Source organism: Anser cygnoides, chromosome 1 (assembly GCF_040182565.1).
Source record: "Anser cygnoides isolate HZ-2024a breed goose chromosome 1, Taihu_goose_T2T_genome, whole genome shotgun sequence".
Lineage (NCBI taxonomy): Eukaryota > Metazoa > Chordata > Aves > Anseriformes > Anatidae > Anser > Anser cygnoides.
Window position 1 is genome coordinate 192,011,960 of NC_089873.1, and position 27,784 is coordinate 192,039,743.

Sequence of the window (27,784 nt, forward strand, 5' to 3'; positions counted from 1 at the left end):
CAACATGGAGATGACTGTGTCGGAATCTTTCTAGGATTGCAATGTGATCTGGAAGCAAACTGACAACACCAGTTGGTCACATCTGTGCAGGCAAGACCAAGTTCCTTCGAGGACTATCAAAATGTTTTGCCAGTGTAGGGATGTCACTTCATGTGACGATTTAACTTGCTGTTCTGCTAAGCAAGCTATTTTTTGAATTAATAATTCTAGGCTGCTTACAGGTACTTTGGATCTATCCATTTTCTGGATGAGGTATCATTGTCTAAAATCCTACAAGGATTTTTCTTTTCTAAGGGCATGTCAGTACCAACGGCAAGTAACATATCAATTCTGAAACAAAGGGTTTTTCAGTATCCTAGGAGAAATACTCATAGCGGTTACTGACTTACTATGATAACAGATTTAGCTAGAATCTTGTCAGCATGCAGGTCACACACAGAGATATGTGTGAAATCATGCAAAAAATCACAGTGAGTGAAAAAGCGTCCCCACAGCAACATAATAAAGGACAATCTTTGAAAGGCCAAGCCTAGAAATAGAATACAGTCTGAGAAAGTGTGCCACTCACTAATTATGGAGAGGCTGTCTCTTAAAGTCATAATTAGCTTTCTATTATAAACCTATTTCTTTCTCTTTTTCCTTCCCCAAGACAATTGAAGCTGCTCAAACAACTTTAAATGTTTTTCATGTATGATTTTACTAATGATTTTTTAGGGAAAACAGTATAAGCTGTCCTGGTCTCCAGCTATGGCTGCACCAGCATGCCAGGACCCCCTTGGGCTTGGCTTTCCACTGCAGCCAAAATGCTTTTCCTTGGTGCTCCCCTCCCAGCTGCAACTCATTACGCAGCAGGGCTGCACTGGCTTTATTCTGGATGGAATCATTCACACCTGTGCAAATGAGGCTGGATTTGCATGGTTGTTGGCTTCAGTCTGTATTACTTAACTATGACTTAAGCGTGGAACTTTGGCTAGGTATACATCCCAGCATCTGTAGAAAGACAAATTTATATTAAAGCCATTTAGCAGCACATTATGCTAAGTTATATTATCCGTGATACTTTTCACGGAAAACATGCATTCAAAATACATCTTCAGTCTATATCCTTTGATATTCACTTACATGCTGAGTAGGTAAATTCCTAAATATTGAAAAAGAAAAAAACAAACAACCCCCCAAAAACATGCAAAACCCAAACCACATACTCAACCCTCCTTTCTCACATGCCATTTGTATTGGCAATATCATACTTAGACAATAAACTAATTTACCTTTTGCAGTGTAGTCACAGTTGTTTCCCTTTCTGGGTCAGGAAAGAAGGGCTCTCTGCATTCCTGTTTAAAGAGGGATATACGCAACTGCACATTATGAAAAGACTTGCCAGCACTGTCAGAGGCTCAGAGAAGGTTTACATTTGCACGGATGCAGAACATTAATGGAATACCACTGTCTTTCTCCCTGCTCTCTCACACATATTTTCCTGGGGTAATAACTTAACATGTATATTGAATGAAATGTTTTCTGCTGCTTGACAGCACGTCTTGCCTAATTTATACACTCTTCTTGTGCTACAAAAATTTTGTGGGTCAGCTTGAAGGAAATAGCTCCTGAAGGTATGGGCAGAGTAGGGTGGATGTTGACCTATATAGCCGGGAGGGGGGATTAGATGGGAAGACTTTGAATCATCCCTATGGAAATTCATTGCAAGCTAGTTAATCTCCTCCCGTAGCTGCAAGCCATTTGAGCAGAAGGGCAAAATCCTTCTCCATTGGTGTTCTGCCCTGCCTGTTCTTTTCTTTGATGGCATACTTTTATATCAAAGCTGTAATATATCCTAGAGTCTTTTTTTTTTTTTTAGCAGATACTCATGTAAAGGAAGAAATTGAAAATTTGTCCATTAATTCAGCATACTTACAGCTACATATGTTAGTTATTGTACTGATTGCACTGTATTGTACTGGAGAAGAAGCAAAAAACCTCACTGCTCTTTTCCAGCTCTCCATGTGCTTACAAGCACTGTAATGCAGAAAGCAATTTATAATTAGCAACATGAGTCACTTAATACTAGTAACTACAACTATGCCCTCAGAGGAAATGACTTTTCCATACCCTTCAGTTCAATTCTGTGTTGAATTAATGGTCCACCCCTTTTCTCGTGTCTTTTCTTCCAGGACTCCTGAGTTGATGTTAAGAAGCAGCTTCCAGCAGGTGTGAGGGGGAAGACGAATCAGACTTTGGCCCTGACAAATACTCTTCCAACTTTGTCTGCCTCCAGAAAAAAAAGGAAGAAAAAGCAGAAACAGCAGCTGCCACAATTCCACCCCTTCTACAGAAATCAATCCCACAAAAACATAGCTTGAAATCTGTTTCAAAAAAATAAGCAAGACCTCCTTGCTTTCTGAGACCAGTCCTATTAAGTGTGTTCCTGATTATCAGAAAGGCAAGTTCTGTGAACAATCAAGCATGGGGTTTTAGAAGAAAACTGTAGAAGCAGCAGATGGTGAGACATACAGCAATCTTTTGGAATACAGGGATGGCGTGAACACTGAATTGAATTTCATATGCCTGGGATTTCTTGTATCCACTGAAGAGGAGGTGATGAACCACCAAGAGAAGATTAAAAAATAATTTGCTAATTTAAAAATCCAGTATCTGCTTCATGTTCCTACAGGGAAGATATCAAAGAAAAGGAGACGATGGAGATCAAGGATAAGAGCAGGTAAAATGATTAACTCCTGAAAGAATCTTTCGTTAGGCTGAGATGTTCTTGCTTGAACCCTTGTGGTCTTCAGTAAGATAAAGATTGTGTCCTGTTATTTGTATCTGGGTCTTTCTTATTATTTGTAAAAAAAAACAAACAAACAAACAAACAAAAGCTACTTTTAAGAATGAAATTTCTTCAGCTGCAAAGTCATACGTAGGTACCAGGTTCTGCTGCATTTACTTATGAATTATCCTAGTGAAATTTGTCTCTCCTGTGAGTAATGGATTTATAGTCTAACTTTCAATTTACACGTGCAGTCCACTTTCACTGTAACATTTCTTGAAAATAAGTGAAAGCTTTCTTCTGCCTGTAGTTCCCTAAGGGTGAATTTAACATATGGCTTTACTGGGAACAAGGTATAATCTTGCTAATAGCTAAAGAACCAAGCATCCTTGTGTGGATGGACAATGTCTGAACAAAGCTTAGGAGATAAGTGATTATCTGGATGTTAAGCTGTCACTAGAAATGTGGTTACTTGCTACCAGTGGGCCTTGCATGAAGAGATGGCAGCCTCCACCCCCAGCCTTGCAATCTGCAGGTTCCCCACTGATGTGCAACTCTCTGTAAGACAGCCTCTGTGTGGATTGTCCTAGAGCTTCAGGGCTAATATTCAAGTTGAAGACGGTGCATTGGGAAGAGGTGGGACTGAATAAATCAGACTTAAGAGTTGTAGACAAGGGAGAGGCAAACAGACTTGGCTTGACACATATTGACTGTTGTATGTGAATGGCTCAATCTGTTCTGCTATAGGCACTCTTGCAGTGAGTATTATTCATGCTGCCAACGGTTTAAAATTCAATATTTCAATATTGACATTCTTGAATACTGTTAAATGATGGGTTTTCTTCCACTAGGATCATAAATGACAAATATTCTGTCATGTCAATTTTTTAATGATTTCTGCTCACTTGGTTCCATGCAGTTTGTGTTTTTATGTGAGTCTCAGTTAAACTGAGTTTCCATTAGACGATGAAGTGACATTTCAGAATCCCCACTGGATTTTTTTTATTCCAGTATCAGTAAACTAGAAAAAAATTACAGATCTCAAAGATTTTGGTACAGGATGTCATCTGTATATTAACTTTAATATTGTATTGTTCCTAGTTATTTCTAAATTGTAGTCAAGTGTCAATTATCAAATGTGTGTGTGAAGTTTGGGCTTTAGATGCCTGACTTGCAGCAACTATCTCAGCTTTAGCAGACTGCTGTGACCTTGTGGTGTTGTACCAAATCAGTTTGCTTCTTAAATTTTGATGTATGCCCTTCCTCCAGCAAGTCTGCAAATAGACATTTTTTGGGGCAGGGCCAAGCTATTATGCATTTTATTTTTTTGTACAGTGTCTATAACGCCAAGACCTTGGTCCCAGTTGGAGCTTCATGGAATTTGTGCAGTATATTTAAAGACAGTAGCTAAAGTGCAGATTTCTGCTGCAGGTGATGACTTTGAAGTTTTAGAAATTTTCACTACACCTATTTTGCAGTGTTAATTCGTATTAATAGGAGTGCAATTCCCTTAAGTTTCTATCCTCATTCCTCTTTCTGTCAACATACAGAGGCAATGCAACAACAACAGCAACAACACAACCTCTTATAGCTAATTAAAATGAACTTCTTTTCCAGAAAGGATTCACTGATTAAGCTGTAGATGGGTTTTGCTGCAGTATTAAACACATGTTGCATTTAATCTCATTTCTGCGCATTCACAAAAATCTTTGGGTACTGAAGTGCTTTAAGCTGGTCTGTGATGGGAGGATCAGTGTGCTGCAGCTCCTGTGGTGCTGATGCTCTCATGGGACACGGTCATGCTACACCTTCCACTACCACACCTGTTAATCTACTCTTCACTGGCTGTGAAGTCACTTATTGCAGGAATTATTTTTTGCACTGTGGCTGCTTCTGTTCAAAACAGGCACAAGCAGGCTAATTGATGAGAAATTAGCACAGGCGTGGGTAACTTTGCAGTTGTCACACCCATATTTCAACAGAGATTTTTACAGGAATTATAGTAAGAGGTATATTGCATCTGATCAACTCTTTCAATAACTGTGTATGTACAAACGTGAATACATATGCATAATAAATAAGCATACAGTACTGCACCAAAATCTGCTCTGTAGCCCCTGTAGGTGTGCTATCTCCTTTTCCTTGGCTTTTTTAGAAAAATTCCTTGACTTTTCCTGCTTCTCTTTTATCCAAATATACAGAGGTATGCCGAGGGCCGTATCTGTGCTGTCACACTGATGGAGATGTAAATGAGAATGATGGCATTTTCAAAAGTACCCTGCCCCCAGCTAGGGAAATTTTACCTTTATCTTCAATGGATGCAGTTAGGACATCTTTATTATTGCTGAAGCTAGAGGGTAGCTCTCCCCCAGCTCTGAGGGTATCACAGCTCCTGTAGTTGCTTTGTGTCTCAGCTCTGTCAAAATGAGCCAAACTAGCTCAAACAAAAAGAATTTGCTAAATTGGGTAATAACATCTGAATCAGGGTAAGGGGTGATTATGTAAGATGTTCCACCAGAAAATCGAAAGGAAGAGTGAAATGCAGTGGGGTGTAGGAGGCTGGAAATACTTTCCACCTTAGCCTGTGTTACCTTATGTAGGACAGGAGATGCAAGCACAACCTCTGGCTCCTGATGAGTGATTCTGCAAAGCTTGTGTATGAGCTAGAGCTTGGAGTAGTGTTTACTTGGAGATACCACAGCTGTGGGACTGGCCTTGTCAGACAAACCAAGAATCCCTTTCACTTCTCTGTGTTTTCCCCAGAGAGGGTGCCCTGTGCTCTTTCTTCCCCTTTTACTCTCTTCCTCTCACTGGGCATTACATGTATCTGGTGTCTCTTCTTTTGTGCCACCCATCATTCTCCTGTTGTCTGAAGGATAATGTGTTGCTTGCCTTGCTGTTTTAAAAACTGCTAGAAAGGAGACAGGACTGACAGAGAGCTAGCATCACCTGAAAGACTATTACAGGGTACCACCCACTACCTATTTGATGTACAGATACTTGCAGAGGTGCTTGAAGTTGTGGCTAGTCATAATTTAAGAAAACTGCATGTCTTGCATTTCTTTATGTTTGATATTTTAATATTTTCTCCAAATACATAGGGTGTTCTGTTCAGTGATGCCTAGAAAATATTCTGAAACTTTGGAACATGAATAAATAATTTAGAACCAATCCTCTTGCACAGGGATGAAAAAATACATCTTAAAATGTATAATCCATGTGTAATCTGGGGCTGATGATCTCATTTTACAGTTATTGAGTGGATTTTCCTCACTTAAGTAGAAAGATAATAGCTTCATTAAGTATTCTGGAAAGAAATAAGAAAACTGTCTTAAGGCAGTATGTAAGAAATGCCCTTGATAAGATGATTACTGCATGTCCTAAGTGGAGGCCAAAAACCCAGGGCTGGATTTGTCATGGTGTTTAGGAACCTACAGTAGACACTGAAATCAATCTGCAAATTTAGCCTCTGCTTTTTTGGTGCTGCAAGGTTAAAGTAGGTGTTCTAAATCTGGCCTTTTTATTGTCACTGAAGGCTGTAAGAAAACAAGTATTATTAAAAAAAGTGTGTGCCAACAGCAGCCTTGCAACACTGCAGTCCTTCCTAAGGCAATTCTCTGAAGAGCAATTGAGGAGTTTATTTTTATCACTATTTTGGCTTAATGTTTTGCGTATTTTGAAACTCCAAGCATTTTGTACTGGTATTTGGTTACTTGTACCATCTGGAACAGAAAACCCCAAAATTCTTAGCAATTCACATTTGTGGAGTAATGGTTACTGTACTATAGTTAAGAGTAAGGTTAGGTCTGCCCTTGAAGAACTTGAAGTATTCTTCTCCCAGAGGTAGATCTAAGAGGAAGTTTTACTTAAGAATTTGAGAAGATTATGACATTTTGTCATTTGTTTATGCCTTCTTGTTCTGCTGTTTATTAGAAAAAAGTATGCAAGTTTTATGGTCTTTTAAGCATTTTCCATTGGCATTTAGGGCCATCAAGGAACTGGCTTCAGTGTTAAACTAAATAATTGAGAACACAAAATCATTAGATGGAAATAAACGGCTGCCCTTGGCCTTTTTGTCCTTAAATCCTTTATTATTAGCAGTATTTCAAAAGCATCTCATTATTTTAGAAATACATCAGCTTGCAAAAAAGAATACTTTCCTCTAGTTCTTGAATATTTTACTAAGCCATGATCATGCAGCTATTTGGCTCAGAAGCTGGCTGTAGTGGTTTCACATGAGAGCTGCAGAGTAGAACTGATTTAAACTCACTGCACTGAAACATTGTAAAACAACTTCAGAAAAATCCTTTAATTTTGTAACAGATTTTAGGGCAAAACTGGGTATTTTGTTTGGATCAAGTGCTTCACAGGCCAAACTGTTTTTTTTGTCATTTGTACTAGATGGCATTATAGCCTGTGCAGTGTTTTTTTTTTTTATTTAATAAAAAAGAAAGGTTTGTTTTCTGTTAATGAAGCTATTCAAATAAAGGAGAAACTTTCCACTTTCCAGAAAGGGGTGGTTTCCCAATGAGTAGCACATGTGTCATCAGCAAATGGTAGGTTTATATTTGAACTTCTTGAAAGAGCATTTGTAAGCAAGGATATACCAAGCTCCTGGCAGTGACTGCAGAACATTGCAATCTATAGTCTCTGGCTAATGTGAAATACGGACAATGTAATGTTCAAAACATCTGTTAGAAACACTTAAGGAATTGATTTAAGAATGGAGGTAAGTGCTTACTGTGCCATAGGCAGCCTTGATTTTATGTTTAGTGTGTGCTGTCTGAAATAAATGTAGCTGTTGAGTCACCGCTACTTGCTTGCCAGCACTGCAGAATATTTGCTGCACTGGATGGTGCTGTACTGCAGTGGGTTTCCTCTTGCATTACTAACCTAACATTACTAACCTAATCATACACTCTTCCTTTTGCGGACTCCATTCCATCTTTTTGTGCGCAGTGATAACGAAGGAATGGGCTCAAATCCATCTCTTTCTGCTACTGCACAGTTATTTTAAATTATTGGAAATATGGGGTCATATTTCGGACACAGAATTTTCTGCTTTCAAGGAAAAATCACTATGAAATTGTCTTTCATTTCATGGAAAATACTTTAATATTGCAGAGACTTTCCACTTTTTTGTTGCATGTCCCTTCATGTAGGGGTTATATGACCTCATTCTCAACCAAACAGACGTTGTGTATAGACGCAGGAGAATTTTCCATATATATTATTAAATCCAAATGCTGTTCAGCTTGGAAATGTGGTTATAAGAATGGTATCACAGGAATTTCTACATTTATTATTTGAAAGTTCCCAAATCTGTCTCAATCATTTTAAATGTAAAAGGTATCTTTTGTAACTACCACAGCTACAAAATTCCACCTGGTCGGGTCAAGTGTGGTTTTTTTTTTTTTTAACATCATCATCTACAATCAGTAACACAAATATGTATGTTTAGGTTTTATGGATATAGGTTTACACAGCTTCCTAGTTCTGTTTTACAAAGGGACAAGCAAAGTCAAAAACTAAAACCAAGATTTTTTTGTGTGTGTGTATGCCTAAACTCTGCAAACCAGAAATTGCACTTCTTTTTGGTCAGACAGTGTAATTTCTGAGTAAATCTTCGGAGATACTTTTCTAGGAGATTTTTATTTAGCTATCAAGGAAAAAGAAAAAAAAGAAAAAAAAAAGGAAAAAAAGAAGAAAATAAGGTTGATAAAAGTCACTGTCAAAAGACAAAGAGATTGATAATGGATAACAGGATGTCCGTAAATCACTTCATAATAAAAAAAGGAAAATTGTACCAATAAAAGGAAACTTATATTATATTCCTTGCCAGATGAATGGCCAGGATATTGCTGATAGAAATCAGCATTGTAATTGATGCTACAGTAGTGGCTTTAAATTCCCATTAAGTTTCTGCAATTAGGTTTCTACTGGAAACCTGTTTTTTTTTTTTTTTTTTTTTTTTTTTACAGAGTTTGAGAAGAGCTTCTTTTCCCCATTCTTTGGATCTGGTGTCAGTTTGTTTTTATCTTTCATACTGAAATCAGTGCCTTCTCTTGCTAGGAGTCTGTGTCATAAAATTGTTAACCTGAAATTTTGACACGACAGATCAGTGGGAGGCTTGTTCATCAACGGCAATATTTATCCAATAAACAAAAAGGGGTGGAGCCCTAAAGAAGGGGCCAGACCTCTAAGGGTAAGGGACGTAGCACAGCTTATGTCTAAAAAACTCAACAGCCACCTAAAACCAAATGTTCTTGTCTGTTCTGCCTGTGGGGAGCTGTCCCTGGTTTATGAACTATGCCTGGTCATTGTCCTGAAGACTGGTGGTGGTTACAGGTCAAAACTGCACCAAGAAGCACAACAGCAATTAAACAGTGCAGATAATCACATGGCTGTGATGGAACACATGCTCTAGTCATGCTTACTCTATTAATGCAGATACACGAAGAGGATGACCATCTTGCTTCTATCTGGATGGACAGAAATAAAGAACCCAGGGCAGAAATTGATCAAAAGGGAAAAACATAGTAGAAAACACATAATAAAGGAGAGACAAATGAAAGTTGTCCCACAGTAAATAGAAATGGGGAAAAATATCCTGCCAGTACGAAAAAGTGGTCTTCATTGTAAAAAGAACAGATTTTTGAGGGGAACGGATATGGCTAAGTTCCAGGAGCTCAGGGCTCCTGCCCGTTATACAATATGCAAATATTGCTGATGAATGAAAATAAGATGTTACAGCACTGGCAAAGCTGTCTACCTAGATGCTGTGTTGGGTGCTGATCCACTTGACCTTTGTTTTTTAAGCTTCCTTCTGTTTTAGTGGGCTGATCGCAGAAACTCTGTTATCTGCTGCTGCCATGCAGTAGTTTTAACTCCCTGACACTGACTGAAGTCCTAAATGTTTTCGTTTATAGTCAGGAACTGGAATTTAAGACCAGTTGGAATGAAATGGAATTGTTGGTTGGGGGTTTTCAGCTTCCTCTGGAGGTCTCCAGTCCAGCTTCCTGTTCAAAGGAGGATCAGGTCAGCCATGGCCAAGCCTTGAAAATATGCCAATATGTAGACTGTCTTTCCAGACAACTCATTCCAGTACTGAATTGCTCCTAGTGAAGTCTTTTTCCTACTGTCCGTTGTGAACCTCCCAAGGTGCAATCAGTTGCCGTTGCTCCTTGTTACAGTCTTACACTACTAAGAGTTCAGGTCCATCAGCTTTGTAACTGCTCTTCGGGTAGTTGCAGGATGCTGCAAGATTGCACCTGAATTTCCTCTTCATCAGGTTAAACAAGCCCAGCTCCCTCAGCTTCTCTCTGTAGGTGATGTGCTTTGTGTCCCTGTTCATGTTAGTAGTCCTCTGCTGGGTTCTGGAGACGAAGAGGCCCCACGCACCACATTCTGGTCACAATATCCAGCCTCATCATCACTGAGCAGAGTCTGCTGGCCATCCTCTTTGTAGAGAGCACACACTGTTGCCTCATTCAGCCTGGCATTCCCCACGTCCTTTGAAGTAGGTTTGCTATTCAGCCCATTGCTTCCCAAGCTGTGCTGACACAGCCTATGGTCCCTTCTGCAGAACACTGCACACTTTGGAGGTTTCTGTTGGCCCCCTCCACAAGTTTCTCAAAGTTCCTCTAGGTCATTGGGATCACAGATAGACTAAAACTCTGGAACTTGAAGACTGATTTGTACAGGGAGACTGCCAGTTTAATTGACTGATGAGAAGCACAAGGATCATTGAGCTGCAATATCCTTTACTGCATAAAAAAACAATTCCAACTAGTTATTGGTAACCTTATTGCTAATGTTATAGTTATGTGCAAACAATATCTAACCTATTACAATATCCAGAATAACTTATAACAATATCCCCACTTATAACAGAATCCACATTCACACAGATACAGATCAAGTTAACTCACTCAAGGACTAGCTGACCCATTACTGCAGTACTGCTACCTTACTAGCCACCAGGAGCTCAACAAGGCAATACCAAGGAAGCCTTGCTTCCCCGTGCCACCCAGTTGGTGACTGGAGGAGGGTAACCACCCTGAAGATAGTGGGCAGCTGTCACTGCTCTATGGGTGCTGCCACCAACCTAGACCAGCATTCACGTTAGGCTTCTCTGTTTCAGGAATGCATCAAAGACAGACTCATCCTCTTCTCTCTAACCTGCAATTAAAGTCCCCAAATAGGATCTCTTCTGAGGTTTCAGAACAATTTTCCTAAGCTTGATTTGCCACAGTTTATGCTTATAATGGTGCTCTCTGGGATAGGTATCACATGGGCCACCTAATCAGATATTTCTTCATTCATCTTGCCATGATATTATCTAGTCGTCATAAATCTCTTGCAAACCATACCTTTCTACTGTTAGTTTTGACTAGGTACCAATTAATTTTTTTTATTTTGTTATATCAGTCAACTTACAGCACAACAGTCACTTAATTTCTGTACCAGTCATATTAAATGTTTTCTGTGGTAGACCCCAGGTGTCAAGAGAAGGCTCTGAACGCTCCTACCCAAGTGCTTTCTGCAAATTTGCTTAGTGCCATCATTGTCATCATCTAGGTCACGTCTAAACAATATCAGGCCTACCCAACGTGATTGCCTAGAGCACTTTGCTTGCCCTCTCAGTGTTGAATTACTTACTGCAAATTCTTAATCTCAGTGGTCCAATAAAATTTTAACCCACTTAACTTCCAGCCCATACTTCCTCAGCTTCTATATATGTATGCTGTAGGAGACCGTGTCAAAAGTCATACTAAAGTCGCAGTGTATTTCATCCAATACTTTTCCTTTTTCTACATAGTCAACCATCTCATCCTACAGGGCAATTAAAAGTAGATTAGATCCTTGTTAATTAGTGTTTACTTTTCATGATTACTTTTTTGTTGTCCTTCAAGTATTTGGAAGTGGATTCCAAATGCATGTTCTCCATGATATCTCTTGGGACTGAGGTGAGATTTACTGGCCTTTGATTTCTTTTAGCCTCCTTTTAGTCTTTCATGAAGATGTGCCTTTTTATGTATTTATTTATTTTTTCCCCATCCGTAAAGCTCTTCTTATCAATGTGCTTTTTCACAGATAGCAGATTTCTGAGGTGGCCTTGCAGTCATGTTGGTCTGCATTTTGAACACTCTGGTGAATCCTATCTGGGTTTATGGGCCTGAATAGACAGAACTTCCTAACTGTGGTTTCTAATTGCTATTTAGTTTTCATCCTCGGCTGCTCCTCTCTTATCAAAATGTGTCAGAGATTGAAAACAGGCTTTGCCTTTGAAGACTAATGCATTGAGTGCTTCAGCAGTTTCCATATCGATGGTCATTAGGTTTCTTTCTCCACTCATCAACATCCATCTCACAATTTTACAGAATTTCCTTTTGCTGCTAGCGTATTGGTAATCACTGAGCTCCTGTACAGGTTCAGTGAAAAGTTGCAACACAACCACTGCATCCTTTGCCTCTGGCTGCGCCTTGAGAGACTGGAGTTTTTCCTGCCTGTTGTCAGGAATACTTTCCATAAGTCTTGAACAGCGTGGGGACTTATCATAGGCCCTATGAGATAAGGTGGAAGATCAATACCAGTCAATATTCATGGCCAATCAAGTGCCTGTCAGAAAAGCAGAAAAATGAGGTTTCCTTCTGTGCTCTGTATTCTTCAGAAACATGAGGTTTATTAGCACTGATGTCATGTGCTCTGTGTTGTGGTGCCTGAATACTGGGCATTATGTGAGATACGATGAGGAAAAGGAGGGATGGGGAGATGCTGCTTCTTAAGGATGGAAGTAGTGGAAGGACAAAGCACAGCCCCTGCTCTCCTCTCCTAAGGGTGTTGAACTGTTACTGAGAAACTACTCCCCAGGTGGCAAAGTCGTGTTTGCAGTGTAGGGACCAGGCAGCGCTGAAGGCGGTAGGTGTCACAGCCTTGGTCCTGCCCCATCAGCGCTTTTTCCCTGCTGAATGAAGGAGGGAGCTGTGTGTGGCCATGCTTCTGGACCTAAGCGTTACTCACGGCTTTGGGGACCTGATGCCACACACACACTCCCGCCAACTGAGAGCCGCCTCACCCAGGGCCAACGAGCCCCCAAAACCAGCCACAGGGGAGCCCTATCCCCGCGGGGATCCTCCCCCCATCCCCGGGGCACCCTACTAACGGCCGGGCCCTTACTACCGCTAGTAAGGCCGCCTCCCCTCGCAGCCACGGCTGCTTTTAGGGCGGCTTCTCCGCCGGCTCCCCCCTTCCTCCTCCTCTTTCCTCTTCCTCCGCGGCGCAAAGCTGAGGGCGAGCCCCTCCCGCTCTCGATCCCACCCCTTCCCCGCGAGGGGAGCGGTGGCTGTGGCGGTTCCAACGGCCCTTTGTGCGCCGCGGCGGGCATGTGAGTGGCAGCGGGACGGGGCAGGGGGGCCGCGGGCGTGAGGCGCTGCCCCAGCCGCTCCCCTCGGCGGCTCCTTCCCCTCAGCCCGGCGGGGAGCCCGCGGAGGCTCCGCCGGCCTCCGTGAGGGAAGGAAGGAAGGGAGGGCGGGCTGCGGGCGGCTCTGCTCAGCCGGTGTCTCTCGTGTCGTCGCAGGCTGTCCCGGGTCACCGTCCTCCATGGCTGCCTGGGCTGCAGGACGTTCGAGCTGCCGCCGTCCGCCGCCGTGGGGGACGTGAAGGCGCGGATCGACGCGGAGGCCGGCTTCCCCGCCGCCCGGCAGCGCCTGTGGCACCGCGGCAGAGAGGTGAGAGAGACATGGGGGGGGGGGCTGCTGCTCCCTGCCTCTGGTCGGGTCCCCTGGGCACTGCCGAGGCTGTCAGCTGAAATCCCAGGAGAGAAGGGAAGGGATGAATGACCTTGTCCTGCGGAGAGCATCAGCCTGAGGGCAGCCTTGCTCGGGGTTGTGTTGGGAGCAGGGTCCTGGAGGTGGGTAGGAAGGGGAGAGGAGGCTGGGGGTTTCCAAAGGCACCAAGAACCGGGTGTTAGTGGTTGTACTGCTCCACAGACTTCAGGAAGGGAGTTTCCGGAGCGCTCAGGTTTGAAACCCATCTAGTGCATCTTTTATTTTTTTGCCCTTTTTTGTGTGTGCCCTTGATTCTGTTCTCTTCAGGCCTTCCTGTTTCAGGAGGAAGGAGATCTATATATCTCTCTCTAAAATTCATCTGGAAGCCAAGATACGAGTTGCACTCCGTCTGGCACAGAAATCTATGTTTTGGCAAGGAGCAGACTGTAACAGCTATTCTGAGACATATAGTTTTAAATATTAACCTCAAAGATATATAGGGACGTTCATTCTGTACTGCAGTAATCTTGAAAATCCTTTGTGAACTTTTGAACTCTTATTTTATTCTTTATTTTATTGCCAAATCTTTTTTCCATTACAGCTGTTACCTACAATTACCAGCTGTTGAGTGAAATCCGGTATCTCTGGTTCTCCTGGCTCCTTACAGTGCTAAGCTATTAATTTGAATCTGTTAATTCTCCCAATTTCTGTTGGTGTTTTGCGTACAAAATGCCTACCTGAGAAAATTTGTTTTTTCTACCCCTTTTATACTTGATGGTGTGCTACAGCATTTGTGGCTTCTTTTTAATTTTAGTGAATCCCGAGTGGGTGGTGTACCCACTTTAAGTTATTTTACATCTTGAGACACATTCAGCTCAAGTACAACATTTATCTAGGAACTTACAATAAGTGTACTGTTCTCGTAAATACTACTTAAAACTGATGTAAATGAAAAGAAGCATCTGTTTCTTATTAATGTTTAGAAAATATGATTACATGTTGTGGACTGGGACTGTCTTTTGCTTATTAAATGTAGTTTGGATGTAAGCACGTCTGTGTAAGCACCAACTTTGTAGTGATTTGTTTTTACCCACTGGAGAAAGTAGATCTAAACTTTACTATACACTGAGACTAATATAACGATTTTTCATAATAAAACTTTTAAGTAGCTTACTGTAAACTGAGACTAATTTGAATTGCTTAGGTTTCAAATTAGCACAACGCAATTTCTAATTCTACTCTCGTTATATTTGTGCTTTGTGTGATACATGATTGAGACACACGTAATAAACTGAAATTGTAACAAAACCATGATGTGTTATGATCACTAAATAATTTTCCCAATGGCTGCTAAGGAATTTGTTGCTTAGTTTTCCCTTATTTCTCTGTGGTCCCAGTTACTCCATAGGCTTGCATGTGGAGGTAATAGGGAGATGAGGCTGTCAAGTTTTTTGGAGGCCTTTCTGTGACATAGTTTTGTCTCTACACTTTGTCTGACTAGTTGCTCTTAGCTGATACTGCTTAGTTTGAAACTACTGTAAAATTGTACACGTATATGTACTTCTTGGAGTACATAGATCACATATTTCTAGTGTGTTTATTTTCATTATGGGTTTGCACCTTAGAAAAATAACTGTTACAGTTGCATGCTTTCAGAAGTTCCCAGAACATGGAACTTTTCAAGTGTAAAAATATGGTTTGGTTTGCTCTTAGCATGCTTCCACAGGCATTTTTCCACCTAATTTGTTTGCAGCCATTTGTTGGTCCTGTTACCGTCAGACTGATGCACCATGTGAGTATTATGTAGACCATTTGGCAAAGGAGGCCATCCTAGTCTGCAAGGACTTAAAGTGCAGTTTAAACTGAATACTGGACATTGCAGAGTGTTTGTATACTTTTAGCTAAAACTAGGCTTCATGGTATAAATATTTATGGAATAAAACTACAGTAAATTACTTACACTGTGGAATGTTTTGACCAAAACTTGTCTTTTTATTTCAGTTATCTGATGGTATTAAGATTGCGGATCTTCAAAAGTCTCAAAATCAAGTTTTTCTGCAGCTTCAGTCAGAAGGTTTGAAAGGAGGAGGTATGAAAAATAGTTTTCTGTGTTTATGAACTGAAAGGTCAAAACATTTTCTGACACAGTCTGGAGTTAATAGAAATTCCTTTTTGACCTCAAATAGGAAGCAATTATTTTGCTTCCATGTTGCAGGTATTCCTTCATTTTATTCTTTCCATTCTTTTCCATGAAAAAGAGTGCTTTGGTGTTTCAATTTTTATTTGTAATTTGATACGTGTAAAATATAATGTTGCTGTACTTTGGAACTGATAAAAATTCATCTTGCAACAAAGTTAATAGCTGTCTTGTTTCACATAAGCTGAATACGGGTAGACAAGATAGCCACTGAAAGGATATTTTTTTCAGTAACTATTATATAGAAAATTATACCATCAGTAAAAAGCTTCTGTTACGTGGTCGTAAGTGTTAATATTCTTTTAACAATAACTTTATTATAAGAGAATGAAATAAATGCTAATAGGATGGTAGGATGAAGAAGGAAGCCTTTCTTCTCATGCAGGTATTTTATTTGTTATCACAAAAAATGCTGCATTTCTCAGTCTATGTAAGCCATGAGTTTACTGGCCGATGGATCTCTAGTCATAGAGGAAAGCAAGGTGTTTGTGTTATTAGCTTCAAGCTCATGTTTTCTTTCTCCAGAACCTGCAATGGTTAGAAATCACCTATGAAAATGGACCCCATGGTTCTATGGCATGAAACATTTTTTCTTTCTGAAACATTTTTTCTTTCTGTTATCCCTGACTGTTCTGATAGTGATTTTGGTATCTGTAGACTGTGGTAGACTCTTTATTTACAGTTTTTTCCTCTTTTTCCTCTGTTTATTTTTTGTCATGCAAGTACATGAAGAATGTAGAGTAAGTAGCCATATGAAATCCTTCACAGGAAAGAAAAAGCTGTTTTTTTTTGCACCTGGGAACTGTTTTTTTTTTTGGCCTTGAGATTTTCATAGAGATACCTCTCTTAAGGATTCCATGTTTAGATAAAGCACTTAATGTTTTCTGGCTCACAGCTCTGATGTAAATCAGTCTGAAGGATCTGAAGGTTTTAATACCAGCCTTTTATGTGCATAGTGGAGTCTTGGTTCAAAGATTTATTTATTTTTCCTTACAGCAGGTGAATCAAGGAAGGCCCTGAATTTGTAATTTCAGCAAGGGCATGGTCAGTAGGGCCAGGCATGCTGGTTGCTGAAGCGCTCTGAAGATCACTTAAGTCACATCTGTGTTCAGTCATTGCGAGTGTCTGTCAAGTAATATGTAATACTTCTATATGGTCACAGAATAATTCGTTTTGGAAGGGATACTGGGAGGTCTCTACTTCAACTTTCTGCTCAAAGCACAGTCAGCTTTGAGGTCAGACCAGGTTTTTCATGGCTTGATCTTGTAGAGTTTGGAAAGCCTCCAAGGATGGAGATGCATGGACTCTTTGGGGTCCTATTCCAATGCTTGACTGTCCTTGTGGAAAATGTTCCTTCTTCAGATTTCTGGAACCAATATGGTCTGCTCTAATACTCAAGAAGAATCAGTTCAGCACTTGATAGCGTGCAGTAAATCAGGATCTCAAGATTTTTTGAGTAGATCAGGATCTCAGAATTCTTTCTGTCATTTGTAGACCAGAATTTTAGATGTAAAAAGTTAGAATAATGTTCATCTTCAGTGCTATCATTTGAAGTTACTGGTGTGTTTTTGTTGTGCCCATGGTGTTAATACAGTGTTAATACTTCCTTTCCTCCACCCAAGTTAGACCTAGAGAAGATAGGTTTCCTGATCTTAGAGAATTTCTATTAAGAGACACAAACTTTTCTCGTATTGATTAGTTCAGTTTGTTTTGAAGGTCTGCATATTGCAAGTTGACATTCATGTACTTCTTCATACAGTAAAAAAAAAAAAAAGTTATACTTCACACATTTTCAACTGCATGTTGCAACTTCTTATTTGTTTTCATTGATTTATTAACCAAACTCAAATATAGAGTGATATAAAAGTTTCCTAAGACAAGGTGTTGGATGTGCCTTTTTCTTGGCAAATAGTTGACATTTTCTCAGCAAATAGATCTTTTATCTGTTGCTTTTTTCCACATTGCTGAGGACTGTGGTCTGTTTTTTTTTTTCTATAATATATGTAATATATGCACGTTTGCATCTGTATATTTGATAAACATGTATAGGCCAAAGGGAGAAAGAAGTAATTGTTGTATTAGTAACTTTGAAGGGAAGTGATAGGTGATGACATCAGTAGAGCCTGTTTTTCTTGAGGGAATTACATCTACTATTTGAAGCATGTATTTTAGAGGTTTGGATTTAGGGAACTACTCTTCAATTCCACCTCCTGTTTGAGACTGAAGACTTTTGATCCTTTCATTCTGTGATAGATTCTTTCTCTTAGAAAGCACGGGTAACACCCACGCTAGCATCACAATATGCAAGAACAAGAAGTGTACGCTAGAGCCAAAGTGTACTGTGAGCGTGAGTAGATGTCACTAGGGATCATCACTGACTGTAAAGAAGTTAGAGACACTGATGCCATAGAACACCGTCCTGCTACGTAACTACTAAAGGAGTACTACTTTTTATTTTTTACTTTTTACTATATTTAAACATGCAGTAGTTGGAATTGGAGTATAACTGATCTAAAAGTATAAACCTTTGTCATCAGGTTTGTTTCAACCAGATACGAAACAGCATGCTGACATTAACATCAGGACTGCTACTTTATTTTGAAGAAAAGGATTTATAATATGATATTCTTGCAGTTCATTTTGTAAATCAAAGATTTTATAGTATCAGGTCTTAGGATATTTTTTCAAAATTCACTCAAGTAATTGCCTGATAAGTATTTTTTTTTTTTTAAATCTGAAATTCAGTGCATCGTAGAACACAGATTTTTTGTTTCCATTTCTAGGTCGTTTTGGACAAACAACTCCACCACTTGTTGATTTTCTTAAGGATATTTTAAGAAGATACCCAGAAGGAGGACAGATTCTTAAGGTATATAAGAAATGGTATATTTAACAGACATTTAGTATGCATGACATGCTGCCATTAGTTTAACACTTTCCAGCAAATCTTGCTGGAAGATTTGAAGTATTGAAATCATACTTTATCAGATATTCATTCTAGAGCAGTAGATAAATACTTCTATTTCTGTGTACAAAGCAAAGTGAGTTGTGTTTTATTTAACGTAGTCTCTGATCTTGTTTGTCACAGTTGGCACTGTAATTTATATTAAAAAATAGAGATTAAGATGCAGATGTTAATCTGTATCATGAAGTCTTTGATGTAGTTATATGTGAGCGAGCTCTCTAAAATGTCTATTTTGCTTGCTGCTTTATTTTACATTTCTTTTGTACACTATGACAAAACCATGTAATAGTATATACAATTTTGGGGGGCTCATTTTGTTGTAAGACTGGGATAAGCCTGAGGCTTTAATATAAGATTTCGCCATGGAATTTCTTGGTAGCTAAATGCATTTTTCTCAATGAACTATAACAGTATCATGAAGTTTCATTGTTAGATTAAGAGCACTTTGTATATATAAGCAGGTATATATTTGTCTGTACATATAAAACAAACAAGTAAAAATTGTGACACAAGATGAAAGTCCCTGCTGTCTTGGAAGGTTTCCTTTGCAACCATGGAACTAGAAGTTTGTTTTTTTTTTTTTTTTTTGAATGCTTAAGTTCATCAGTTGTTTTGGCAGATTGCATCCTGGATATTTTCTGAGAATTGTATTTTTTTTGTAGGAGGGGTGCTATATTTTTACTATGTATTCCCCAGTATTAGTTGAATTTATGAGGTGCATTTGAATCATAAAGGGTTCATACTTAACAAGTGAAGCCCAGATTTTCATTCCAACATGAAGAACTAAGATAATGTGCTTAGAAGTCAGAGAGGTAGATCTAAAATTATAAATGTTCATCTTTCCACACTTTACAGTTTACAGTTAATAGGATTTTTGCTGGTCTGTTTATTTGATATTGTTAATGTTCTTCAAGTACATTGCTTTTAAAGTCAAATGTAGCAGGTCCTTTATGTGACACAAATGAGTGCGAGTCTCTGACTACATTGTGGTTTCCATAACTATTTAATTTTTCTAGAAACTTTGGTTATCTTTCTGTATCTTCTTGCATAATTGTGGTAATTCTTTTAGAATAAAATTTTTTTTTTACAGTATCTCTACTTATAGAATTTTTAAAAAAACCAAGTAATTATTGATGCTAAGCTGGGTATTTTTCTTGCTATCTCATCTTGCTTCAAAATGATATAGAATTGCCAATATAAATAATTTATCTTGGTTGCTTGTGAGATGTACCTTACAGATTGACTATATTGTCATAAAGTGAAAAATTGAGGGCTTATAGTTTTAAAACCATACATTAGATAACAGCGAACATCTTTTGCTGTCAATGGTATATTAGGATCCAATGTAAAGATTTATCTTGCTAGCAAGTCTTTTATCTTTATGCATGACTGAATTAAATTGATGTTGTATGAATACACTGGATTTGATGTGTTGTACCTACATAGCTTTTCAGTTCAGCTGAGATACCTCCTTATGCCAAATTACACAAACCTCCACACATAGGTGTACATTTGTCTGTATGTGTGTGTGTGTATATCTTTGGGGCCCTGATTTCTAAACTTTATAAATACTGCTTGTGTATGATATTTCAGCTCCAAATTCAAATTGTGTTTACAGTATTCGCATTTATAGTATGTTCCTTTTATGTCTGTTTTCGTCCAGGTAAGCTGGATAAAAGACTTAGTTGAAATGAATGAAATATATGAAAACAATTAAACTTGAGACAATTACTTTATAGTTATTTTCTACTGCATAAGTTGGAAAGCCGTGGCTACAGTATGTATCTCATTACTGCATTAAATACTAATGTTTTATTTTTTGGTTTTGCTGTCAGGAATTGATACAGAATGCTGAAGATGCTGGTGCCACAGAGGTTAGGTTTTTATATGATGAAACTCAGTATGGAACAGAAACTCTGTGGTCAAAGGACATGGCACAATATCAGGGTAAATATACTTATTAATTATTTTGGCCATTTTTCAATGTGCCTGTGGTTCTGTGACTTTTTTTTCTTTTGTTGAGTTGACTGTATAGGGATGACTGCATTGCCACTTCCACCTTGCTAGGTGGATATTTTGTCTATGTTCTAATGTTGATAATTCTTTTCCAAAGCCAATTTTTCGTCTTGAAGGCCTCTACTGTCTTTTTGCAGGCTGTCAGTAGCAGCTTTCTGAATGCTTCCAATTAATTTTGTTTGAGAAAGCCTTCATGTTCTTCTTTATTCTAAGTCACTTCTTCCAGGGAGACATGTCCATCTTTGGATTTATTTCCCTGAGTTCCCTTGATATTCCAAAATACAAGACAGGACTTTTTCGTAGAGCCAGTAAACAAGATTTAGTAAGCAAGACCTAAGATGAACAATTGTATTAGACAGTCATTTTTGGATTTTTACATATTAACTACATCTTTTCAGTCCTATCTCCAATCGTTAATGTAAAGATGGTACCTAAAAATGGTGTCTTCTACACATGTAGTTTCTGCCTGTCTACTGCAAATGTAGTTCCTTGTAACTGTAAGGTTTTTAAATAGTCTAAAATGTCTTGGTGTGGCAGAGGCCAGTTATGTGCTTATCAAACAAATTAGTTTGCATAATCATCCCACAAGACATTCAGCTTTGATTTGAAGATCTCAGTGATGGATGATCCACTGCTTGTTTCTGGCTTTTTCCAGTTGTTAATCTCATTATGTCTTCTGATTTGAATTGGTCTGTTGAACTTTGTAGAGATTTATTACTGTTATATCTTGCAGCGTATTTCCCTCCAGTGGAGGTATTACTGTGATTAGTACATTTTCTGAACATCTTTTCAATATACTGAACAGAATGAATTTAAGCCTTTTACCATAGGAGATTTCTTTCAGAAGATCTTTTGTTTGCTTCTACTTTATGTTCAGTTTTTCAGAATTGTTCTCGTATAATGTGGACACCAAAAATAGATACCACATTAGAAAATAAACCTCTCAAGTACCATACACAGAGGTAACTCTTTGCATGTGCATACTTTAAAGAAATGCTTTCTCAGTTTTGTAAATTAATTCTCTAGAAGATTTCAACAGTAAATAATTTTCTTCTGTTATCTTTTTAATGCTTGCCTATTTATTTTAGGGCCAGCATTTTATGCATACAATGATGCAGTTTTCACCCCTGAGGACTGGCATGGTATACAGGAGATAGCAAGAAGCAGAAAGAAAGATGATCCCTTGAAGGTTGGAAGATTTGGAATTGGCTTTAATTCGGTTTATCATATAACAGGTACTCTCAGTAGATATCTTCATTTTAAAATATTGATGTTTTAAATTATTTGATTATTTTAGATATTCATCAAGCATGTAACATTGTCTCTATATTTTAAATTAGATCCCTAGCTAAGTTTCCCTATGGAGCATTCATAACTTTCTAAAACCCTACAAGGCATCCTTCTAATTTGAAGGTTTGGGGGAGATTCACTTCTTCTAATCACGTTATTATGTACTTAGTCACTTGTATTGAAATGAATGTTTCTCTACATTGTTCTTTCTGGTATGTGCTGCAGTTCACGTTATAGAGGCCTGTAATAGAGGGTGTATAAGCAAGTAGAAGTGTCTAAATTAGACTAAACTGAAACTTGCATGCAGATTCTTTGTATAATAAGCAGTGATGTTTATTTCATGCTAAAAAGGATACTCCATAATAGAGATGCACATTTACGCTGGAAATGGATTTTTCCTCCCAAAAAAACAAAGCCACCCAAAACCCTAACAAGAAAAGCCAGTTTTACTAACCAGGCATGTTAAGTCTGGAAACATATTTTCCGGTGAAATGTTTTATTAATGTATAGCAAAAAAGAAGTAGATAGAGTAATTAGTGCCTACAACCTTCATAGTAGTTAGAGTAGTACAGGATAAGAGGTAAAATTTGCTGAAATAACACTTTTAACTTGAGACTTCCTGTGAAGGGAGTTTGTAAGGCATATGATGTTTCCTCACAATATTCATGCTCTACTAAGTAAAACAAAAGCTTAATACATTCAGTGGTGTTTGACAGTTTGGGGAATTTGTGCTTTTAAATGTACCAGCCTTCAAGATCTGCAAAGTTTGAATGTAGTAGAATGTATCTTTAGCATTTTTTTATTATTATTATTTTTTCCCCTTAAAGTATTGGAAAGGTGAAAGTATATGGTTGAAAAGAAGTACGCTTTTCTTGCTCTGTTTGCTAAAATTCAGGTAGTTGAATGACTATGTATATATTTGATTGCAGAATAGGGGATGTGCTTGTTTCTTCCTGTCAATAAGTACTGAAGTGTTTGTTATTAGAATTCTACTAGGTTCATTGCAGTTTTAGAACACCTGTTTTTCTTGCCCTTAATAAAATCTTTCTATAAGACTGTATTTGAAAATCTGTTCTTTTAGGGTTGTTAATATTTGTTGGTTTTTGTTTATGCAGATCTCCCTAGTATTTTCAGTGGGGAACAAATTGGAATGCTGGATCCCCATCAAACCCTCTTTGGACCGCATGAATCAGGCCAGTGCTGGAATCTAAAAGAAGATAGCAAGGAAATCAATGAACTTACAGACCAGTTTGCACCATTCATTGGTGTATTTGGCAGCACTAAGGAAACATTTAAGAATGGAAACTTTCCTGGTACATTTTTTCGCTTCCCACTTCGTCTGCAGCCTTCTCAACTGAGCAGCAATGTTTATGACAAACAGAAGGTTTTGGAGTTGTTTGAATCCTTCAGAGCAGATGCTGACACAGTGTTGCTCTTCTTAAAGAGTGTTCAGGATGTTTCATTGCATGTTAGGGAGGCTGATGGAACAGAGAAGCTGATTTTCAGAGTAACTGCTAGTGAGAACAAAGCCTTGAAACATGAAAGACCCAATTCTATCAAAATCTTAGGAACTGCAATAAATCAGTACTGTAAGGGAGTTCCAAGCAATAGCATAACATGTGTGACATACCATGTAAATATAGTGCTGGAAGATGAGAGTGTTAAGGACGCACAGAAAACGTCTTGGTTAGTATGTAATTGTGTAGGTGGTCGAGGAATGTGTACGGAACTGGATTGTTTAGCTGATGACTTGAAATTTGTTCCTACTATTGGAATAGCCATGTCTTTATCAAATAAAGAGGAGGAAAACGGAGCTGTGGCAGACTTTTCAGGAAGAGCATTTTGTTTTCTGCCTTTGCCTCCAGGTGAGGAAAGCAAAACTGGTCTCCCAGTTCATGTTAGTGGTTTCTTTGGTCTCACAGACAATAGAAGGAGTATCAAATGGCGAGAGCTGGATCAGTGGAGAGATCCAGCAGCTTTGTGGAATGATGTTCTTGTGGTGAATATAGTGCCAAAGGCGTATACCACCCTTATTTTGGAAGCTATCAAACGAATGGAGACTGAGAAGAATTCAGATTTTCCACTGTCAGCTGAAAGAATTTATAGTTTATGGCCTGATGAGAACAAAATCAGGGTGCCCTGGAAACCAATTGTAGTACCTCTCTTTAAAGAGCTGCTCCAGCATACAGTTATTTACTCAGTGAGTAATCAGTGGATAAAGGTGGAACAGGTGCACTTTTCTGAAATGGATGAGAGTTTGGAGTACACACAGTCTGTTCTCAACTACCTCCAGGATTCAGGGAAGCAGATTGCCAAGGTGCCAGCAAATATTGCTAGTGCCGTGCATCTTACTACTTCTTCTGTTAAAGCTGTGAAAAAAGTGACTCCTGCTGTTGTACGGCAAGTGCTAAGGAAATCTGGACACAGTGGACCTGCTGAAGAAAAGCTTCACCTCTTAGAATTTGTGCTTTCTGATGGAGTCTACAGTGAACTGATTGGATTGGAGCTTTTGCCACTGCAGAATGGAAGTTTTATTCCTTTTTCCTCATCTGTGTCAGAACAGGATGTCGTTTACATAACCTCAGAAGATTTTCCCAGGTATGCTTACCAGCAACAAGATGATAGGCAGCAGCCTATGATGTAATGAAATATTGCATAAACAGAACTCAGTTCTTTGTATGTGTATATGTTTATATACATATGTCTCATTTGAAAATTTTGACAGCTGCTTGCTATTATAACTTTCTAAAGAATCATGTGATCTAGGCTTTAGGGGAATGCCTCAGATTTGCTTTCTTAGAATTAGTTTAGAATTAGTCAAATTAGCTTTCTCGGAATCATAAACAATCTGAAACAGGAGGAGTTTAGGCACATGCATACTAGGAAGTACGTTAAATCAGTTAATATTAAAAGGCTTTCTTAAAGTTTGAGATGGCTTTAGGCTTTTTTTTTTTAAACTTTATCTGTTCCTCCTTAAGAAGTTACCAATATGTGTGTACAACTGCTGCCTCCTCCTTTCCCTCAGTTTCAATGATTTTCAGACTCTCTGCATTAGAGATGTGACATCTTGCATGTGTTTTGCTGCTTTTACTGGCCTTTAAGGAATGTAGTTGGGGTGTGCCCATGTAGATATTATTAAGGCAAAAAGTACTCCAAATAAAGGTGCTGCTTTAAGTTGTGATTTAAGTGTTACATGTAGACAACACATCTTGAAGAAAAGCAGTTTCAGACAGGTAGCTGGTTTTACTTTGTTGCTTGAGAAGAGTTTGCCTTTTTTTTCAAACCCGCTGCTGTTCTTTTTCTGTATTCTAAAACAATCTCTTAGATCTTTCTTGATCTGGACAATTCAGGTCATTAATCAGGGGATCGATGCAGATCTCAGAACCTGTGATTCTAGTGTATTCTAAAAAAAACAAAACAAAACAAACAAACAAAAACAACAAAAACCCTAAGTGTTCTAGCATCTCTTGTGAGATGATTTATCTTTTAATATTCTTTCACTTTTTTTTGTCTTTCAAAATTTAGACCATTACACCAATAGAGAACGTACCCATGATGAGACTAACAGATTTTCCTTACAGCCCTCCATGCTTCAGACTAGTTATAAGATACAGTGGTATCATTAACTTCCCAGAAAAGTATTTCATTCAGTTTGTGTTTTGTTTTTAATGGACTTACTTGGTTAGTCTCGTAAAACTGATACAAAAGCACATTGTATGCATATATCTACTTGCTAGCTATGGTAATGCAGGTAGTAATGCTTTGACTCTGTCCTTGAGTACAGTAAATATTTCCAATTCTAATGCTATAAATATATTAAATTATGTAAGATATTTTAAAACACCTTCAGTTGAATGGTTTGGCTCTTTGCAGATCCAAATTTGGAGCCTACTTAAAAAGCTGAAGTAAGCTCTTTAGAATTTCACAGACTCACAGGAGGGCTGAGTTCAGAAGGGACCCCTGGAGGCCCCTGGTGCCACCCCTGCCCAAGCAGGGACACCCAGAGCAGGCTGCCCAGGACCACGTCCAGATGGCTTTTGGAGATCCCCAAGGAGGAGACTCCGCAGCCTCTCTGGGCAAACTTTCTTTCTGTTAACACATGCTTGTGTTAACAAAAAGCAATCTGTTAATATGTGTAAACAGGCAATTTCTTTTTGTTAACACATGCATCTGAAAGCAAGACTTAATCAACATAAAGTCTTACTTGTTACATGTATAATTGAGATACCTGTTGTCAAAAGTAAATGGTTAGTTATTGGTGACTTCATAATTGGGAAGAGCAGAGCCCTTGAACTAGTTTAGTTTTAAGTATCAACATAAGGGAAGGTGAAGAAATGACAAGATGAGGGTGATGCTCGGTTACAATAGTCTTAAATGGTGTCTGCACACAGACCAGTGTCTGAATATACAGATTTGTGTGAACTCCTGGAATTAATTAAATTTAAATTAATTTTTTATCCTTTCAGATAATTTTTGAGACATAATATATAGTATTAGTTTTTGTTAGAATACAAATAGATGAAAATACTTTTCTAATATTAGTTTTTTTATCAAGAGAAAACTCTCTTATACCTGCTTTGAAAAGATGAGTAGTTGGAAAATTTATTTTCTTATTACTCTCTTTTTCTAAGTACATGAATTTCTTATATATAAGAAAACACCCACTGAAAACCCAATTCCACATATGGAAGTGACTGCTTTGCATGCAACTCTGCTGTGTAGGAAAATACATGAATTAAATGCTTTGCTAATGTGTTTTTGTTAGATCACTCTTTCCTGGCCTTGAAGGAAGGCTGCTTTCTGATGACCTGAAGCCTGAGGTTCTAGCTGCTCTGAAGGAAGCTGCCAAAAGCAGAGGTAATGTCTTTGGTATTCTCATAGAGTGAAACAGATTGCTTTAAACTTGGATTTAGAATTAGTCTGTTCAACTATTAGCAATGTCTTCTATGAAATTGAGCTTGTATAAATAAGTTTGGTCATCTCAAAAAAATAAGATATCACAGACTGAGTTGTAAATGGCATAAATGAAAATTCTAAATGAACAAAAAGGCAAAAGCTAAAGAAGGATAAAAACTTACAATAAAATGATAGTAGGGCATGTCTTAGTGTAAATTTTGTGCAACTAGTATTCCTCCTTGTAAGAAGGTCTGAGTTCTATTTTACATTTATAGTATCTTCATATGCAGTAGCTATGTCATATTTTTTATATTGTGGATCATTTTGTATCTCACAATTGCAAGTGCACATCAATGCATTTTAAAAATGCATTTAAAAAAACAACAGATGAAAGCATCTGAATCATCTGGCATGGAGTATATGAAGACCGTATTAATTTTGTCGAGTATTACCTGAGTCTTAATTCATAGCTTTTTGTTGTTTCAAAGCAGACCTACTGAAATACTTCTAATCACGATCTAAATAGTTTGCTACAAAGCTTGCTGCATTTGTAGATATGATGCTTCCATGTTTAGCTGCCTTCACTGTTAAATTTTTTTGTTTCTTTTTTAGTCAGCATTAGTTTAATTTACCTTTCCGCCCTTGCATTTCACTATACATTTGACGGGTAAATTTGAAGTCTGTCTCCAAAACTTTTTTTTTTTTTTCCCAAACAAGTCACACTTCAATTTATTTTTAAGTAGTGTGTATACAGTGAACTATTTTACTCTTCAATCTCTAGAAAATGTGCCTTTAAGAAAAACATTCAAGTCTTTCTTTTTAAATTGTTCTATTTATCAGAATTCTTTTTTAGACTGAAAACATTAAAACCAGAAGTAGAATAC

At 38.3% G+C, this 27,784-nt stretch overlaps 1 protein-coding gene and 1 long non-coding RNA gene across 6 annotated transcripts in view; one reads left to right on the plus strand and one right to left on the minus strand.

Moving 5' to 3' along the window:
• Window positions 1–27,784, plus strand: part of SACS (sacsin molecular chaperone) — a 59,466-nt gene that overhangs the window by 15,737 nt on the left and 15,945 nt on the right. For 2 of the 4 annotated variants that reach the window (XM_066989768.1, XM_066989767.1), the window contains 8 exons: window positions 2,172–2,719; window positions 13,347–13,497; window positions 15,538–15,625; window positions 18,517–18,602; window positions 20,534–20,645; window positions 21,803–21,949; window positions 23,120–24,602; window positions 26,770–26,861. In XM_066989768.1, coding sequence (XP_066845869.1) covers window positions 2,697–2,719; window positions 13,347–13,497; window positions 15,538–15,625; window positions 18,517–18,602; window positions 20,534–20,645; window positions 21,803–21,949; window positions 23,120–24,602; window positions 26,770–26,861 — 2,182 coding nt within the window. In that variant the 5' untranslated portion in view covers window positions 2,172–2,696. Of the gene's footprint in view, window positions 1–2,171; window positions 2,720–8,754; window positions 13,155–13,346; window positions 13,498–15,537; window positions 15,626–18,516; window positions 18,603–20,533; window positions 20,646–21,802; window positions 21,950–23,119; window positions 24,603–26,769; window positions 26,862–27,784 lie in introns of those variants that run through there. The other 2 variants (XM_066989766.1, XM_048072754.2) reach the window with 2 other exon arrangements.
• Window positions 688–2,243, minus strand: LOC106040364 (uncharacterized). Of its 2 annotated transcripts, XR_007166498.2 has the most exons (4): window positions 2,110–2,196; window positions 1,916–2,016; window positions 1,272–1,334; window positions 688–990 (listed from the first exon to the last, which is right to left on the minus strand). It is a non-coding gene; the product is annotated as an uncharacterized lncRNA (long non-coding RNA). The 2 variants fall into 2 exon arrangements; XR_001209865.3 differs by lacking the exon at window positions 1,916–2,016 and having other exon boundaries at window positions 689–990; window positions 2,110–2,243.